General features: G+C 45.2%; 1 protein-coding gene across 3 annotated transcripts in view; it reads left to right on the top strand.

Annotated features, from left to right (window-relative positions):
• Positions 1 to 19046, top strand: part of LOC138304181 (structure-specific endonuclease subunit slx1-like) — a 164354-nt gene that overhangs the window by 55743 nt on the left and 89565 nt on the right. For all 3 annotated transcript variants that reach the window (XM_069244022.1, XM_069244021.1, XM_069244023.1), the window contains one exon: positions 1989 to 2170. In XM_069244022.1, the coding sequence (XP_069100123.1) occupies positions 1998 to 2170 (173 nt within the window). In that variant the 5' untranslated portion in view covers positions 1989 to 1997. The remainder of the gene's footprint in view (positions 1 to 1988; positions 2171 to 19046) is intronic.

Raw genomic sequence — 19046 nt, 5'->3', positions numbered from 1 at the left:
GTGGCTGATTGTTCACTGGGACAAAGTGTATCATTGACTCCGTACTGTGTCTCCAGTGGCTGATTGTTCACTGGGACAAAGTGTATCATTGACTCCGTACTGTGGCTCCAGTGGCTGATTGTTCACTGGGACAAAGTGTATCATTGACTCCGTACTGTGTCTCCAGTGGCTGATTGTTCACTGGGACAAAGTGTATCATTGACTCCGTACTGTGTCTCCAGTGGCTGATTGTTCACTGGGACAAAGTGTATCATTGACTCCGTACTGTGTCTCCAGTGGCTGATTGTTCACTGGGACAAAGTGTGTCAGTGGCAGCCTGCAGAGGACCCTGCAGGGCCTTGAAGTCCAGTGGTGCGTCGGATGGGGCACAGAGAAGAGCCGGCGTGGCTTCTTGGGCGCGGGCAGGTGCTGCACTGGGATCTGAGCTGCGGTGAGGCCTCCACTACATTTAGCACTACGGGGTTTGCCGTAGTCACCGGGAGAGTCTACGAGCTTGTGCTCTGTGGTGTCCCTCCTGGCCATGCTGTTGTCTTTACTGGGACAAAGCCAGAGGGGCTGACGGTAGTTTGTGTCACTTTTTAAGCATGAGTGGCATCGTTAGCTGGAGGGGAGGGAGTAAATGCAGCAGCGCTGCCCTGCAACACGGTATTTTGTCCCTCGCAGTTCACAGCCTAACCCCAGAAGACACAGTGGCCCAGTAATTCATTCCTAGTGAGGGTCTCACCCACAAGGCAGCAGCCCTGATGGTGAAGGGAGCTACATTATTTCACTGAGACATTGATGTCCTTTTGAGAATATCTACAGACCATTAAAAATACACCCTAAGTAGTTGGCACATGTGGCCTGGGTTATTAGTAGCTAAGTTGTTTCACTAATTGTCCGTACTTGAAGGCAGGGTTGTAGTATCTCATGTAATTTCCTCTTGTTCCTCCGGAGGATGCACAGTGCTGTTTAGGATGGACCAGTAGCAGACAAGGAGTAGAGTCTCTTCCAGATGGGACAATGGAGCTAATTTAAATTATGTTGCTAATATTCGAATTATGTAGTGAAGCTAGCTGACTTGAAGCGGTTCTACAAAGCCTTAGCTGAAGAAGTTAAATGTTTTAGAACCGTACAAATCTAATCCGGAACTCGCGGAGGAAAGACTGCTACAATCATGTACGTTTTCTGAGGTGTAGTGCAATGGCATGTCCTGGCACCTGTAACAGACAGGCGTAAAACCAGCTACTCATGGTTTCAACATGTGCCGCTAAACTGCTGCGGATTGGGGGCATAGAGAGGTGCCATCACGAGGCCCAATGGGTCCTCTCCTGATCCCACGGCCACATGACTGCAGGACCCCAGTGCAACGTGGCCGCGAGCCCACTGAGTGTATGCATCATTGTAAATCAAGAAAGATCATTGGGCTGTATTTTAATCCGAATAATTCTCAGGACCCTATTTCAATTCTATCTTTTAACCAAATGCCTTTGGAAAAATATTGGGGGTGTTGAGTGTGTATTTTCCAAATGCCTTTTATTTTTATTTATGAACAAATCATTCCGTACAGTTAATCAACATTTCACAATAGTATATAGAGATCAGTCCACAACAATTCTACACATCGCATCAGAGTATACATGCACATCTTGCCGATTAGAAATGTATTGGGTGTCAGACATAAAGGATGTGGGTGCATACCTTCCCTAGGTAATAGATCCATGCTCTGATCTCCATGATGGATTCCGGCGAACAGTTAATCCATTAACATTACACTATCACATATGGACTAATCCAGATTCCCCATTTCATCCCATTTCCCCCAAACCCTATGAAATTTGAGCAGGCATCTCCTATTCTTGACTGTGACACATTCGGCTGCCCTGGGCTACTCCATGTAGGATAACTAGCCATTACAACAAAAGGCAATCACTGTCAACCCACATCCATGTGTGCATCATATTTCACTGCAGCTGATATAAGGCCCTTTTTTTATCTTGTTCTTGCAGGTCCTCAAAATGGTGGTGGAGGTCGAAAACTTCTTTGGCGTCTACATGCTGTTCTGCACGAACCCCAAGTTCAAAGGTCGCATTTACATTGGCTTCACGGTGAACCCCGAGCGCCGCATCAATCAGCACAACGCTGGCAAACATAAGGGGGGCGCCTGGAGGACCAGTGGTAGGGGGCCTTGGTGAGTATGTCCTCTTTCCAGAGGCCCCTAGGGAAACCTAGAGGTGCCCCAATATAATATTCATTGCCAAAAAATAGTAAACCTAACATGTTGCCCTAACGTACCTGCAGTTGAGACGCACTTCAGTGTTTATGCGTGTATGCATGTTCTCCCATCATGAACCACTGGTGTTGCTGATTCTTCACTTGTTATTTTTGGTCTAGAGACTTATTCTGCGGTTTCCTTTAGCTCCTTCAATAAAGAAAAATAAAATAAATCAGCATTTGTAATGTAATGGGTCTCGCGTTTGGTCGAGGTAGAGCTATTAGAGTTGTAAACTCCTAAACGGACTTTTCTTGCCACATAAACTGAGAATGAAAAATAATACAATTTCACATAAGGGAGCCGATTTAAAGTTCCCTGCCATGAGAGTGAAGGTGACTAACCAAAACAAAAAGACCAGTTCAGTTTCACCTTTGCACAGTAATGAAAAAAAAAACAAGCGTGATCGTGCTGTGTAAAATCTTGAATTCGCCATAGAGCAGTAGGATAAACAATAGAATTAAACTGGTTGTCATGAAATGTGCCCGATTACTCCCCACCGTGATTGCGCTGCCTAGGAAATAAAGAAGAAAAAGTAGTCCAGAAATCATATGGAAAACATGGAGTCTCGTATGTTTTCCGTAGTTGACCAGTGCTCTCGAGGAGGGCTAAACACAGGAAAAGGCATGACGTATCCATGCCTTTAAATAAATAAAGCAAATTTTAAAAAGCAAGCCCACGAACCAACGAAAGTGATGGGCATGGTTAAAAGCTCACAGAGAGATTACAACAGGGGCAGAGCGCTTGTGCGCTCGACCCCCAAAAAACAGAAGTTTTGGTCAGCCTGTTTCAATTGTGTGCTTAAACTGTCATTCACATTTTGGATCTGACTAAAGGATAGTGTTTGGTGACATGTCCGTCATCATGAGTGATGATATTTTGGCCAATTAAATTCAAATTAGCATCTGGAAGTGAGCACACAGAGACAAAGCAGTCCCCAAAATAGCCCAGGATGTTCATACATACAACTTTTTAGAACTGAAAATTGGGAGGTTCTGAAACAAGAGGCAGATCTGTTTTTTAGGGGCTCTGGGGCTCCGCCCTCACTATTTTCTGCCTTCGTTAATAAGCTAATTTGGTATTTTGTAGCACAGGAATTGATAACCGACACTGCTCAATTTAGCTTAAAGCTTACCCAAGCTAGCGTTAGGCATGTTGCATTCCACAGCACATGATCGAGCAGTCACCTTTTTTGCAGGGCTTCGTATTTTACAGCCATGATGTGCTTCAACAGAGAGCCTTCTCTGAAGACTCTCTGATGACGCAACAGCAGCGTCGTGGCTATAGACAGCCTCGAGCACTGTCAGAACAAGCCCACTTGGACATTGCATGCCAATCACTCAGAGCATATTCTCATTGGCCGCCCTTCAGAGTCAGAAAGAGTTATTCTGTGACGTCCTTTCACGTCCTGCAGACTGAAGCACAAAATAGACTACAGCTCTGAAGTACTTTTAACGCCCCCCTGTGCTTCCCTCTCTCATAGCTGCCAGGTTTCAGATTGCTATGTGTGACATTTTCATAATTTCAGTGTAATTATGAGTGACATTTCAAAATCTATGAGTGACACTTTCTCATGAGTATAATCAAGCATTGAAGACGAGGGAAACATGAAACATATAATATTGGGAACTTTGACTGGAATGAAGGGGCAGTTTAGTAGTGAGCGGAGGCAGGACGACTGTGGTTACTGGGAGAGTTGCAGACTAGGGGCCGGCCTGATTTAGAGTTTGTCGGATGGGTTACTCCATTACAAAGGAGATGGATATCCTGTTTGCAGTATTTAGATTTCCTTTGGAAACAATGGAATCGTAATATGGCGGCCGGGATATCTGTCACGTTTGTAATGGAGTAACCACCTCCACCAAACTGTATATCAGACCCCATGTTGTGATATTAATCAAAGTATTATTCCGTCAGACACCATCACACAGAACCAAGATATACTCAATAACCTAATCACCTCCTGCCCCCATGAGGCACATAATAAGGAAGGTGACGCATTATTTTCCGTAGGCCACAACCTTAACCAGGTACAAGCGGTCAGAATCCCAAAACCACTTCTCCATAAGCCAATAAGTCACTAAAATGTTTGCACTGCAAGAATTAGTGAAGGCAGAACTAATTATTCATGAAAATGTTATTGCAAATGTGACACATATGAATGCAAACGCCACGTATGCATATTGACACTACAGAAATGTCACACTCTGAAATGAAACTTGGCAGCAATTCTTTTGAAGGGCAGCAGTTTTGTTGTCAGGCAGTGCTCGGCTAGTACTACAAATGAATACATTTCTTATTCATACTACTGGTATCTTTGGTGTGCGTTGACTTCCAAGTTTTTGCTATAAAGTATTTTGTACATGTCAAAGAATAACACAGAACTGTTGGACCTGGCCCCTTTTTTCAGGTTGATCCCCAGTCTTTTTGCCTCCCTCCTCCTATTTTTCTTGACCTCTTGTTGGTGGCTCTAGGACTCTGAGCGCTTTATCACTGCTGATCAGTGCTAAAGTGCAGGTGCTCTCCCTTCTCAAAGTTGGTATGATTGGCTTATACCTAATTGGCTTATTTAATTTACCTGTAAGTCCCTTGTACAGTGGTATCCCTATACCCAGGGCCTGTAAAATAAATGCTACCTGTGGGCCTGCAGCGCTGCTCGCACCACCCACTGAAGTAGCCTTTCAAGCCTGTCTCAGGCCTGCTATCGCAGGATCTGCATGCGCAGTGTGCTGCCACAGGGACCTGGCATCTACATTTACTTGCCAGGCCCAGAACTCCCCTTTTACTACATGTAAGTCACCCCTAAGGTAGGCCCTAGCTAGCCCTATGGGCAGGGGGCTAAATATGTAGAAGGCAGGACATGTGCCTGGTTCTGTGGTCCATCCTGGTAGTGACAAACAGCCTGTTTTGTTTCTCACTGTTGTGAATGCTGCCTTCTCATAGGATTGCATTGGAAATGCCCTGCCTTATATCTAAGGGGTATTATCTGATTTATGAGGGGTAGCGTAGGCATGTTTAGTATGGTTGTAATGGTAGTGAGAAATGCTGCTTACTGGTGTAGGTGGATTTTTTAATTATCATTACAGAAATGCCACTTCTAGAAAGTGAGCATTTCTCTGTGCTTACGACTCTGGTGTTTTGCAGCGTGACTCCAATCCACGTCTGGGCAGAGTGACAGTTGAGCTCTGTGCCTACGTTTTAGACCATCTGTACACAGGGAGGGTAGAGGTGTCACAGAGGTGCATCTGCATTTTGAATGGTCTTTCTGGGCTGAGAAAAGGGAAGGCGGGCACACTTGCATCTGTAAAGGCTGTGCCCTGGCCTCATACAAAGGGCTTATTTACCCACAACTGATGTTTGGAGCCTGTGCAGGAGGAGAGAGGGGGCACTCCCAGAACCAGTTGTAAATGGTTCGAATCTCCTCTCCCCCTCTTCTTAAACCTTTGCAAAACTGAGTGAAAGTACAGGGGATTTTCCCCACAATTTGGGAACACTTTGGATACACTCTGAACTTTAAGATGCTTGCAACTGGACACAGAATGCTGCTGGAGGGACTCACCAGTAACTGCCTTGGACTGCTGTTGCTGGGCTGACCTGTGACCTGCTAAGTCAATTGGAGGAACCACCACTGTCTGCATCCCTTTTTGCTGGCCTGCTGCCGGGTCCTGCCGCCCTGTGCTCCCTCTTTTGTGTCCCACAGGGGCTGGGTGCTGTGGCCCCTGACCCCTGCAACTGTCTGCATAGCACCTACAAGAGCGCTGGATGTGCTCCTGTCAAAGTGCCTTCAGAGAGCTTTTATTTTGCCACTTCAGTGTGTTGGAAGCATTTTATTTTCCTGCCTGTGCGCTTTGTAAGCACTTGCCAACGTGCCTAGATCGCCGCCGCAGCCCAGGCGGGCTGTTTTGTTGGAGCGCGAATGAACCCCACTATGCGGTGTCCCCGGGGCATGACGAAAGTGAGATCAGAGCAAGGGAGCTCCTCTCGGTGCCCCTGGGGCACCAGATGTTTCTCATTTAGGACCGGAGACACTGCTGCGGCCCAGTAGGGCTGACAAAGGCTCGTGCACCACGTTGGGTGCAGGAGCACGCTTAAGAGCGGTTGGAGGCCTCATCGGAGGCCCTCCGCTCCACCAGGCCCCATTTTTGTTTGGTGTGCTGCGGGGGGCGAGGAAATCTCATCGGGGGCTCCCCGTCCCGCCAGGCCCCCAGCAAGCGTTGAAGGATGGGCAGGGGAGGAAGCTTCATCAGAGGCTCCCCCTGCCCCACTGGGCCCTTATTTTTTTTTGGAGGTTGCGGGCGGAGAAGGAGCCTCATCGGAGGCCCCCTGTGCTGCTTAGTCCCATGCTCTGTTGCTTTGCCCCCCCCCACCCCGGGAGGGCCAGTCGTTGCCAGGGGAGGGGGGTAGGTTGCAGAGGTAGTGGATGCCCTAGTTCTGGCGCAGTTACCCCAGGAGGGCCCTGTATGAAAACGGACAAGGTGCGTGCTGCCCTCCCTCCCCGAAACATAAAAAGGGCCCCCGTTTTAGCGCAGAGGAGCACAGGGGCCCCCCATTTTTCTGCATGGCACTGGAGGTACCTTCATCTTGACAACAGGTACTTTTGAATGGGCATATACTTTTCTACGGTTCCTTTTATGGGCATGCTGTGAATGTTATGCTAACCTCTTTGTTTTATAATGTGCCATATATTTGCTAATGTTCCTTTTATGGATATTTTATGCTAATACGTTTTCATGACATGCCATATTTTTTCTAATGTTCCTGGTATGGGCATTTATGATACTTTTAAGACAAGTGCATTTCTATAGTAATAATGTAGCAGAATAATACGTTTTTGAAACACAAAAAGAGAGTAACAGGAGTGGTTAAACCCCCACACTAACTCCCGATTAGGATGAGAAGTCAACAAAGCACTAAAGATGTGGGGGGGTGTGGTGTAGGACTGAAGGACACTGGACCGTTGGGCCCAGCTCAAGGAACGCTTGCTAAGCGTATTGTTTCCGCATTGGAATAAAGGAAGAGGGGAGGGGTAAGATGAATGTGGTTTAAGCTGTGTCACCGAGAGGGAGTTCCCTTTACGGACTAGGTGGTCTCACACACTTTATAGTGTCATGCTTCATCATTTGACCACCTAGCCCCATCCAGGTAAGATGGTACTACCTGGGCGGACTCAACCTTGTTGTTAAAAGAACTACTGAGGGAGTGCTGAAATTGAATTTTAACTGGATAGATACAGGGATCCAGATAGGGTGTAAATAGATCAAATACCTTGCAAGTCACCTATTACGGTTAGGAAACAATTTTAATGTAGGTGTATGCAGGTAAGGCTAAAAATTAGGCTAATGACTCAGTTGAGATTAATAACTCAAAGAGTCTAAGATCAGGGACCAACATGTTTCTGCCCTCACTATGAGCTGGAAGGTCTGGGGCATTCGTCAGGGTCAAGGATCCCCTAAAGGGAGAAGCATGGTAGCATGCTTACAGGTAAGTGAAGAAAATTGGGCCTACCTGAACAGTTAGTTCTCTGAGAGTAGGCCTGAATGGGGGAATAAAAAACAGTGGTGAAATTCAAAGTGCCACTGCAAACGTAACACAGCACACTATGTGAAAAAAATAGTGAAAATCACACAACCACACACATGTAATATGGAACTGGGCACAAGAGCCCAGTAATTGGGACTTACCCTAAGCCACAAGGCGATTTGCCTCTGGTCTGGGAGGTTGGTGTAAACCCAGTGCTGGGGGCCACAGGTGGGGTCCTACACTGCCCATGGCATGGGCAGTGCAGGGGCCCCCATGCCCAGGATCCTCGTAATGCACAATTCCCACCGGTCAGCCTGGTAGGAACATTGTAATATAGCGGGGGAGAGGCTGACGGGTTGAGAGCCACCTCATCCTTGCGCGTTTGGCAGTTGACTTGTTCGACCGCCAAACCCATGATGAGCCCCACAGTTTGTTCAGGTAGAAAGCTTGTAAAAGCCAGAACTGAGTGTGCGCATCAGTATATGTTAGTTGGGTGAGAGCACTGTTACCTCTGTTCTATTGGGTGTCCTTAATGATCACTTTGTACTAGTGATGCCACTGGCCTTCAAAATGTTTCTCTGAACAGTGACGTCCTCAAGCTGCACTTTCTGCTGTTGGCAGACCCTGATTGGTACTAGCCACAGGGTAGTGAGAGCTGCGGTGCCATAAGTCTGGGTGGTTGCGGTAGGGAAATACAAAACAATTCCTGGTGCTGCCGCTTACACCAATAATGCTGCTATGAGAGCCTGACCTTTCCTGGAAAACAGCACAAGGAACCAGGATCCATTGTGGTTGTGGATCTGGAACTTCCTGCTGTTTGTCCAATCGTCACCTATTCCACATGTGAGTCTGAGAGGCCCAGCCTGTGCCTGCCAACTTGTTTTTGCCGCACAGAGTCGGTGGATACAATGTATCCAAGTAGAAATCTAAAACTGGGATGGCCCTATTGACCACAGCAACAAGTGAATTCTCCCAGGTCTAGCCAGGAGACCATTAACATGTGAATTGCTGGGCAGGCAGAGTGCTGAACAATGCACAGCATGCAACGCATGGGCTGCTTTTATAACACCATAGCACCTCACTGATCCCCACAGTGTCAGAAGGAGCTTGTAAGTGTGACTATTGCATTTTAGTGCGGTGATGCGGCACCAGCACAAAAATGCGTTAGTCTAACACCAGATGCATGGTACTTGGCATGGCTGTTCTCTGGGTCCAGCATAGACTGAAGTCATGAGCACAGAGGTTGAGCGGAGGCTTACTTGGACTGCCTTTTCCAGACTACCTACCTCTTTTTCCCAACATGTGTTTTTTTAACAGGTAGTGTGGCATGGTAGCTAGCACCTCTCTTTCTCTCAATGTTGTTTAACGCCTCGCTAACACTGTGGCTCATCTTTCTCTTTCACGAGTCCATGCAGTTTATTGTCAAACACTAGAAAAAAAGCTGTGGCTGTAAATTAGGTTGGTACAGTGTAATAAACGGTATTTCTTTTTTACGTGAAAAGCAACATGAATATTACAGCATCAGTGTTTGGAATGTGTTCACATTTCCATTATTTTCTTTATTTCATATTACTTTGCTGACATTGTTTGGTTTCATTTTTAATGGCATATTGAGGCAGCAGGATTTTTGAGGACTAGCAAACTTTTCACCTTTATTCCAGGGTAGAGTGCCCCTAGCGTTTGTAAGCTGTTTATTTGCCTTGCCTTCTCTTAAAACTCAAGATGTTCCCATGTAGAATATTTCTCCATCCGGCGTACACTGTGCTTCTGATTTTGAAAGATATCTTCCTGCTTTCCCTGCCAAACATAAATAGTTTGCGATTGAACTGTTAACGCAACACTTTATGATAATTTATTACACATCAGGACTCGTTTTAGGCAAATGAATCTTTTGACCCAGATGAGAGACACCTTAGGACGAGATAGCTAATCAATATGTCAATCAACACGTCAATAATATCATCAATATTTATCATAACAATACATTTCAAAGTCATTAATCAATTCAAAACTCTACCATGACCTTGCAGCCATGAATAACCACACCAGTTTAGTAGAATTGTATACGTTTTATTCCCTATTAATTACAAATCTAAGAGCAGATGCGTTAATCTCAAAACCAAGAAACATAATAGCATAGTCACGATATGACAACTTTGGTAAGATTTCATTAAGGCGAGAATCACAAACATCAGAACATAACACAGCGTAAACATAGAACAATTTAGCAGAGTGTCAATAACGCGTCAGTTCAACAAAGCATAGATTCGGGCGTTTGTCTATTTACGTCAGTTTAGTGAACATCTGTCCTAACCACTGATTAGCATTGGCATGTTCGGCTTCATGCAAAACAATTTAGAACACCAATTTGGAAAACATCTAACTATGGTCTCTGTCAAAAGTAAGCAGTTGGTACCTAGAAAGGAAAAGCAAACAGACAAATCACAATTGCATTGTCATAATTACCCTCCAAAGTTTAGTTCAGCGCACAGGCTCAGTCTTCATCTTCAGGACATCAGTCAAATCGCCAGCAGTCAGAACTCAGCTCCGGGGCAAAAGGGCACTTCCCTCATAAGGAGGTAAAGTGTAAAATGGACAAATCTAAGGACGAGGATAGTTTTAAGTAAACCAACAAGTCACCAAACAGAGTGACAGAGTTTCTGGATAAAATCAATAGCATTCCCTAACCCACCTAAATGGCTCCCCATGTCATGGGTTTTTATCCCTTTTTCGTTGTACATTCCCCCAAAATTCTATTGGACATTTGTTATACCTCACTATCTTTAACCTATCAGAAAACACATTAGGTCACCTAACTCTTCACCCCATAATATTTTACAAGTCTTTGATTGGTTCCCTTATTCGATGTCTTCAGAGGTGGCACATCCGGTATGATTTCATCCTTCTGTAATTCTTTGCACATCTTTTGGTCAGTAGCTCCAGTGTCTTCACCGGTTTGAATGACCTTGTACAATACATTAATCTACACTGTTTCATTTTGTTTTTAACATCATTCTACAAGCAACGAAAAATTAATGGGAACGGATCTAGCATGGTTACATTCGTCTTCTAGTTTGAAGAAAAAACAAAGGTTGTGTCCTTTTGTGAGTCAGCATACTGCAAGATAGGAAAATACATTTAATATGAGAGCGAAGCAGCTAAACTTCTGCTCATGCTAACTTAAGGCCTATAAGGATTTCAGCACAAATTCAATAACACAATTATTAATAATTAGTATAAACTTATTCAATATAGTAGTAAGACATAAACATTTTAGTCATCATTATTAGTCCACGTATACATTGGCGGCCACTCCCCGTGGTCACATTTCAGGTGCACGTTTAAGCAAAATTACTATTACAGTTTCTATGCAGCATTATCACACATTAATTCATAAACATTTCATGTTAATATAGATTATATAAGCTACGCTCTCTCAGTCCCTCCTCTGATGACGTTCGTCATCACGCAAACCTTTCCCTTAATTTTTCACCTTGCGCATAATGCGCATTTCAACATCTTGTCCCTTTGTGTGAACTTTCCCAAATTTCATTAAACATTTTCTCCCTTTCACTTTCCTCATTCGTTTTATTTCTCTTTGTCCAATTTCTCTTAATTTTGTCATTGATTTTGCATGCTCTCCATAAACCTAATAAACAGGCCAGAACAATTAATAGACCCCCTAATATTTTTGCAAGAACCCCATTCCAAATATTGCTAAACCAGCTCCCTACTCTGGCAATTCCTTTTCCCACTTTCTCCCACACTCCAGGTTCCTTCAGATCTGCACTATCTTTAGTTAGGTTAGTAAGCATACCTCTAATCTTTTTACTATTGTCAGGTATATATGAGCAACAATGACGCTCATTGAGCATCTTGCAGACTCCGCCGCTCTTTGCTAAAAGAATGTCTAAAGCAAGCCGATTTTGAAGAGTCATAGCTCTTTCCGCAGCAAGTTCAGTATCCATCAGGAGTATAGCCCCTGTAAAATTTGTCAGCATGTTATCCACAATAGTAGACAACTTTCGAATCTTTATGGAGTTTAAGATTACCCCTACTGAAGGAATTATGACTCCAAATATGTCACCAACGACAGCAGCCGCTGTCTCTCGTTTTTGTCTAGCATGTTGTAATTCAGACGTTTTAGGTATTTGCTTTAAGTCCTCAATCTGGTAAATCTTTGGGAAAACTATTCCCAAATAACATGTCCCATAGCATCCCTTAGGGAGACGGTAATAAGCATTAAGTCCACAAATATAATAGATCCCAGGGATCGCTGGATCCTGTCCATTTAACATGAATGTCCATTTACTCTGAAACAAAAACACATGCCTGCATTCACTCGTTCCCACAAATAAAGTGTCATGTTCAGATTTCGGCCTATATATACAAAGTAATGCATCTATAGCTAGTTTGCCTTGCGTCTTTATTGCAGTGTAAGCATAATCATTTACATATGTGCGTTTCTCTAACCCCTTTTCTAACCTTTCCTTCAATGCTTTGCGTCTGTCATCAGTGTGATTTAAAAAACTTTTCTCTAGAGGTGTCAATAAGCAAGTTAGATTATTGCGGTGTGCATAAGCTGTCCCAAATGTAAGCGTCGGTTCAAAGAAACCTCTAACTAATTTTATACTATGCTCCTTAGCTAACTTGTTCAAAAACTCAATTACAGGCACAAAGAAAAACACTACATCCAAATTTGAATAAAAATATTGCACATGTTCTTGATTACAGAATCTTGTTAGTAGCAAACTACAACTCATCCCATATGTTAGTGGCAAGCTATGATAGGTGACCCCCTCTTGTACGGATGAAGGAATCTTTGTGCGCACATAACAATTTTTCGCGTCCATGGTCTCAACATACTCATTCAGCAAGCAATAGAAGACATTAGTGGAAAGTTCCCCTTTCGAGTTAGTTCCCTCATGCAAGTGTCTTGCATCCTGCTCAAACTTTTCCCATGGTGTTATTGTTGTGTCTCAGGTTTTGAAGCATTGTTAGTTGCTTTCTTATCCAACCACGGCATTCCCACAATCACACCTACAATTATTATTGCACACACAATACCTAGTATAAGACTTAACCAACCACACACTTTACCCTTTTTGTTACTACCTCTATTATAAGCTTGTCTGTAAAGAGTCAGATAGCAGAATAACAATCAACTTGAGGACGATATAAAAACTCTCTCCTTTTTTTTTTTCTTGATTCAAAAGTCTCTTTCTCTCTGCGTGTATTTACAGCGTTTCACTCACTCCAGGACCCCTTTTGTCAATCAGGTTAGCAGCTGGTCATAATCGGGTTTTCAAAGTCAATTCAGGTTATCAATGTCACATCCAGTAATTTATAAGTCTCTTTCTTAGTTTTTCAGCTTTCTGTTTTCCTTTTCAAATTTCAGTTTTAATACAGTCTCTTTTTCTAATTTATTTCAGGTACCATAAAATTGGCCTGGTACTTCTCGATCAAAACAGAACACTAAGAATTCTTGTTGCCATTCAGATGTTGCTGCATATGCCCATTCGGGGCCTGCGTACCTTCTATTTGCGGTTCTTTTCCTTTTCAATCTGAGTTCGCCTTGCAAGTCTCCTTCACTTAGAACCTTCTATTTGCGGTTCTTTTCCTTTTCAATCTGCGTTCGCCTTGCAAGTCTCCTTCACTTAGAACCTCTATTCGGGATGTATCAGTTTCTTCTGTTATTATTTCACCTGGTACGACCCTTTCTTTCGCAGACTGCTTCTCTGGCCATTTATCTCCCTTATGTGTCTTTTTCCTGCTTGTCCTTTCAGGACGCTGAACAGCACCCTCCTCTTGTGCTATGGTGTTTTCTCTTGATGGACCTGCAACTGGCTCAGGGGATGCCGGTGTGCTTTGATCTCTCTCTACTATTTCCCCTTCTTCCTCTTCTGGATCTGTAATGGGTTCAAGCTCTAACCCGTATCCGTCTGCTTCTGGGAGAACCTCTCCTTTATTCAGTTCTCCTGCTGCCTCTACTGAGATAGGCACATTGTCACCTCTCTCGAACTCGTTCACTGTTTGAGGGACTAGGCTGTTCTCAGTGGGCTCTCCTACAGTCTCAGTTCTCCTTTGGCTATTTTCAGGCCCTGAGACTTCCTTCTCTGTAACTGTTGAGTCGGAAACTTCAAGTTCCTCATCAGGTGGACACGTTACCGTCTTTGTGTGACTGGCATGTATCCAGTTTGGAACGCCTGCACATTTCACAGCAGTGGTTGTTGTCAGTATTACTTGATATGGCCCCTTCCAGCGCGGTTCCAAACATGACTTTCTTACATGCTTCTTGACAACCACCCAGTCACCGGCTTGCAGGTTGTAACCTGGATCACTGATCGGTGGCAATGTGTTGGCCTCCACCTGGTGGGAAAAAGAACAAACCACATCAGCCAAACCTTTGCAGTAGTCCAACACCATATCATCCGTGATATTCACAAGAGCGTTTGCGGGTACTGCGGGCAGCCTCATAGCTCTACCCATAAGGATCTCATGGGGTGATAATCCTGTCTTCTTATCAGGGGTGTTCCTCATTGACATCAGCACTAAAGGCAATGCATCTGGCCATTTCATATTGGTAGCTGCGCACATTTTTGCCATTCTCGACTTCAAGGTACCATTCATCTGTTCCACTAATCCTGATGCTTCAGGACCGTAGCTACAATGCAGCTTCTGTTCGATGTCTAACGCAGCACACAAGAGCTTACTCACCTCATTGTCGAAGTGTCTGCCCTTATCTGATTCTATAGAGACTGGAAAACCAAACCTTGGTATTAGTTTCCCTAAGCAGCAGTTTTGCGACTGTTAGACTGTCATTTCTACGTGTGGGGTAAGCTTCAATCCAGTGGCTGAAAACAAACACAATCACCAACACATATTTCAATCCTTCACAAACAGGCATCTCAATGAAATCCATTTGCATCTTGCTAAATAAACCGCCAGCTCTCCCTATGTAGCTCAGAGGTACCACAGTTCCTTTTCCGGCATTCATCTGTTGACAGATGATGCACCTGTGACAAGTAACCTCTGCTGCATGTCTTAATTTTGGGTTAAACCAGTCAATCTTGAATGACCTGATCATTGCATCTCTCCCAAGATGTGCTTGTCCATGATAAAGCCTTGCAAATTGCGACAGAAGACTATTCGGCAAAACCAATTTTCCCTCCTCTGAGACCCATAAATCATCAGCCCTTTCTACACATTGCATTCTCTGCCAGGAGCATTTCTTCTCTTTGCTAGCACGACCCTGTAATGTTTTAGCTCATCTAGTGTATCAACCACCCATAATGCAAGGTTCAAACATGTGTCGTTTTCAGTAACAATTCCCACTGATCCTTAAATGATATACAGTTCAAAGCACAAAACCTGGCGACTTGATCTGCATAGCCGTTTCCCATGGATACGAAGTCTTGTGATTTAACTTTAGCATTGCATTTCACCACGGCAATTTCAAGAGGTAACTGAATCGCATGTAACAAATCCTCAATTTGTTCACCATTTTTCACAGGAGAACCAGAAGAGGTCATGAAACCTCTCTGTGACCACAATTGGCCAAAATCATGTACAATTCCAAATCCGTATCTGCTGTCAGTATAGATAGTGACTTTCAGATTTTCAGCTGCGTGGCATGCCTTAGTAAGGGCAATTAACTCTGCCACTTGTGCGGAAAACACAGTGATACCAGCTATGGTACACACAGCATAACCAGCCCCCAGCATTCCGACTGAGTCTCTCAAACAGGATCCATCAACAAACATAATGCAGTCATTTTCCTTTAACTGTGTATCTTGAATATCAGGTCGGGGCTTGGTACATAGTTCTGTTACCTCAAGACAATCATGCTCCACTTCCTCTTCATTATTAATCTCGGTACTCTCAACAGGAAGTAGAGTTGCTGGGTTTAATACAGTACATCGCTTCAGTGAAACATTAGGCGACCCCAAAATAATTGTCTCACATCGGGTAAGTCGGGCATTTGTCATGTGCTGGGTTTTAGTTCAAGTCAACAAAATTTCAACTGAATGTGGAACCATTACGGTCAAGGGATGTCCCATCACTATGCCTTCACACTGCGTGAGGCTTTGACCAACTGCTGCAACTGCGCGCAAACAACCCGGTAAGGCTGCTGCGACGGGGTCCAAGGTAGCTGAAAAATATGCTACAGGGCGGTTTGCACCTCCATGGACCTGTGTCAAGACAGACAAAGAACAAGCATCACGTTCATGACAAAACAGTAGAAAAGGCTTCGTGTAATCAGGCATACCCAAAGCTGGTGCCCTGCACATGCACTCTCTCAATTCCATGAATGACTCAAGCTCTTCTTTGGATAGGGTTATTGTAGGAAAGTACCATCTTGCCTGGCATGTTACCCCCATTTTTCACTGTATATATGTTGTTTTAGTTGTATGTGTCACTGGGACCCTGGTAACCCAGGGCCCCAGTGCTCATAAGTGTGCCTGAATGTGTTACCTGTGTAGTGACTAACTGTCACACTGAGGCTCTGCTAACCAGAACCTCAGTGGTTATGCTCTCTCATTTCTTTCCAAATTGTCACTGACAGGCTAGTGACCATTTTTACCAATTTACATTGGCTTACTGGAACACCCTTATAATTCCCTAGTATATGGTACTGAGGTACCCAGGGTATTGGGGTTCCAGGAGATCCCTATGGGCTGCAGCATTTCTTTTGCCACCCATAGGGAGCTCTGACAATTCTTACACAGGCCTGCCACTGCAGCCTGAGTGAAATAACGTCCACGTTATTTCACAGCCATTTTACACTGCACTTAAGTAACTTATAAGTCACCAATATGTCTAACCTTTACCTGGTAAGGGTTAGGTGCAAAGTTACTTAGTGTGAGGGCACCCTGGCACTAGCCAAGGTGCCCCCACATTGTTCAGAGCCAATTCCCTGAACTTTGTGAGTGCGGGGACACCGTTACACGCGTGCACTACATATAGGTCACTACCTATATGTAGCTTCACAATGGTAACTCCGAATATGGCCATGTAACATGTCTATGATCATGGAATTGCCCCCTCTATGCCATCCTGGCATAGTTGGCACAATCCCATGATCCCAGTGGTCTGTAGCACAGACCCTGGTACTGCCAAACTGCCCTTCCTGGGGTTTCACTGCAGCTGCTGCTGCTGCCAACCCCTCAGACAGGCAGCTGCCCTCCTGGGGTCCAGCCAGGCCTGGCCCAGGATGGCAGAACAAAGAACTTCCTCTGAGAGAGGGTGTGATACCCTCTCCCTTTGGAAAATGGTGTGAAGGCAGGGGAGGAGTAGCCTCCCCCAGCCTCTGGAAATGCTTTGTTGGGCACAGATGTGCCCAATTCTGCATAAGCCAGTCTACACCGGTTCAGGGACCCCTTAGCCCCTGCTCTGGCGCGAAACTGGACAAAGGAAAGGGGAGTGACCACTCCCCTGACCTGCACCTCCCCTGGGAGGTGTCCAGAGCTCCTCCAGTGTGCTCCAGACCTCTGCCATCTTGGAAACAGAGGTGCTGCTGGCACACTGGACTGCTCTGAGTGGCCAGTGCCACCAGGTGACGTCAGAGACTCCTGCTGATAGGCTCCTTCAGGTGTTGGTAGCCTATCCTCTCTCCTAGGTAGCCAAACCCTCTTTTCTGGCTATTTAGGGTCTCTGTCTCTGGGGAAACTTTAGATAACGAATGCATGAGCTCAGCCGAGTTCCTCTGCATCTCTCTCTTCACCTTCTGATAAGGAATCGACCGCTGACCGCGCTGGAAGCCTGCAAACCTGCAACATAGTAGCAAAGACGACTACTGCAACTCTGTAACGCTGATCCTGCCGCCTTCTCGACTGTTTTCCTGCTTGTGCATGCTGTGGGGGTAGCCTGCCTCCTCTCTGCACCAGAAGCTCCGAAGAAATCTCCCGTGGGTCGACGGAATCTTCCCCCTGCAACCGCAGGCACCAAAAAGCTGCATTACCGGTCCCTTGGGTCTCCTCTCAGCACGACGAGCGAGGTCCCTCGAATCCAGCGACTCTGTCCAAGTGACCCCCACAGTCCAGTGACTCTTCAGCCCAAGTTTGGTGGAGGTAAGTCCTTGCCTCACCTCGCTGGGCTGCATTGCTGGGAACCGCGACTTTGCAGCTACTCCGGCCCCTGTGCAATTCCGGCGGAAATCCTTTGTGCACAGTCAAGCCTGGGTCCACGGCACTCTAACCTGCATTGCACGACTTTCTAAGTTGGTCTCCGGCGACGTGGGACTCCCTTGTGCAACTTCGGCGACCACCGTTTCACGCATCCTCGTAGTGCCTGTTTCTGGCACTTCTCTGGGTGCTACCTGCTTCAGTGAGGGCTCTTTGTCTTGCTCGACGTCCCCTCTCTCTTCAGGTCCAATTTGCGACCTCCTGGTCCCTCCTGGGCCCCAGCAGCGTCCAAAAACGCCAAACGCACGATTTGCGTCTAGAAAGGCTTGTTGGCGTCCTTTCGGCGGGAAAACACTTCTGCACGACTCTCCAAGGCGAGAGGGATCCGTCCACCAAAGGGGAAGTCTCTAGCCCTTTTCGTTCCTGCAGAAACCTCAGCTTCTTCTGTCCAGTCGAAGCTTCTTTGCACCCGCAGCTGGCATTTCCTGGGCATCTGCCCATCTCCGACTTGCTTGTGACTTTTGGACTTGGTCCCCTTGTTCCACAGGTACCCTAGATTGGAAATCCACAGTTGTTGCATTGCTGGTTTGTGTCTTTCCTGCATTATTCCTCTAACACGACTACTTTGTCCTTAGGGGAACTTTAGTGCACTTTGCACTCACTTTTCAGGGTCTTGGGGAGGGTTATTTTTCTAACTCTCACTATTTTCTAATAGTCCCAGCGACCCTCTAAAAGGTCACATAGGTTTGGGGTCCATTCGTGGTTCGCATTCCACTTTTGGAGTATATGGTTTGTGTTGCCCCTATCCCTATGTTTCCCCATTGCATCCTATTGTAACTATACATTGTTTGCACTGTTTTCTAAGACTATACTGCATATTTTTGCTATTGTGTATATATATCTTGTGTATATTTCCTATCCTCTCACTGAGGGTACACTCTAAGATACTTTGGCATATTGTCATAAAAATGAAGTACCTTTATTTTTAGTATAACTGTGTATTGTGTTTTCTTATGATATTGTGCATATGACACTAAGTGGTACTGTAGTAGCTTCACACGTCTCCTAGTTCAGCCTAAGCTGCTCTGCTAAGCTACCATTATCTATCAGCCTAAGCTGCTAGACACCCTATACACTAATAAGGGATAACT

Source organism: Pleurodeles waltl, chromosome 7 (genome assembly GCF_031143425.1).
Source record: "Pleurodeles waltl isolate 20211129_DDA chromosome 7, aPleWal1.hap1.20221129, whole genome shotgun sequence".
NCBI classification, from domain to species: domain Eukaryota; kingdom Metazoa; phylum Chordata; class Amphibia; order Caudata; family Salamandridae; genus Pleurodeles; species Pleurodeles waltl.
Note: the sequence above shows the minus strand (reverse complement) of the source record. Positions and strands in the feature narration are given on the sequence as shown.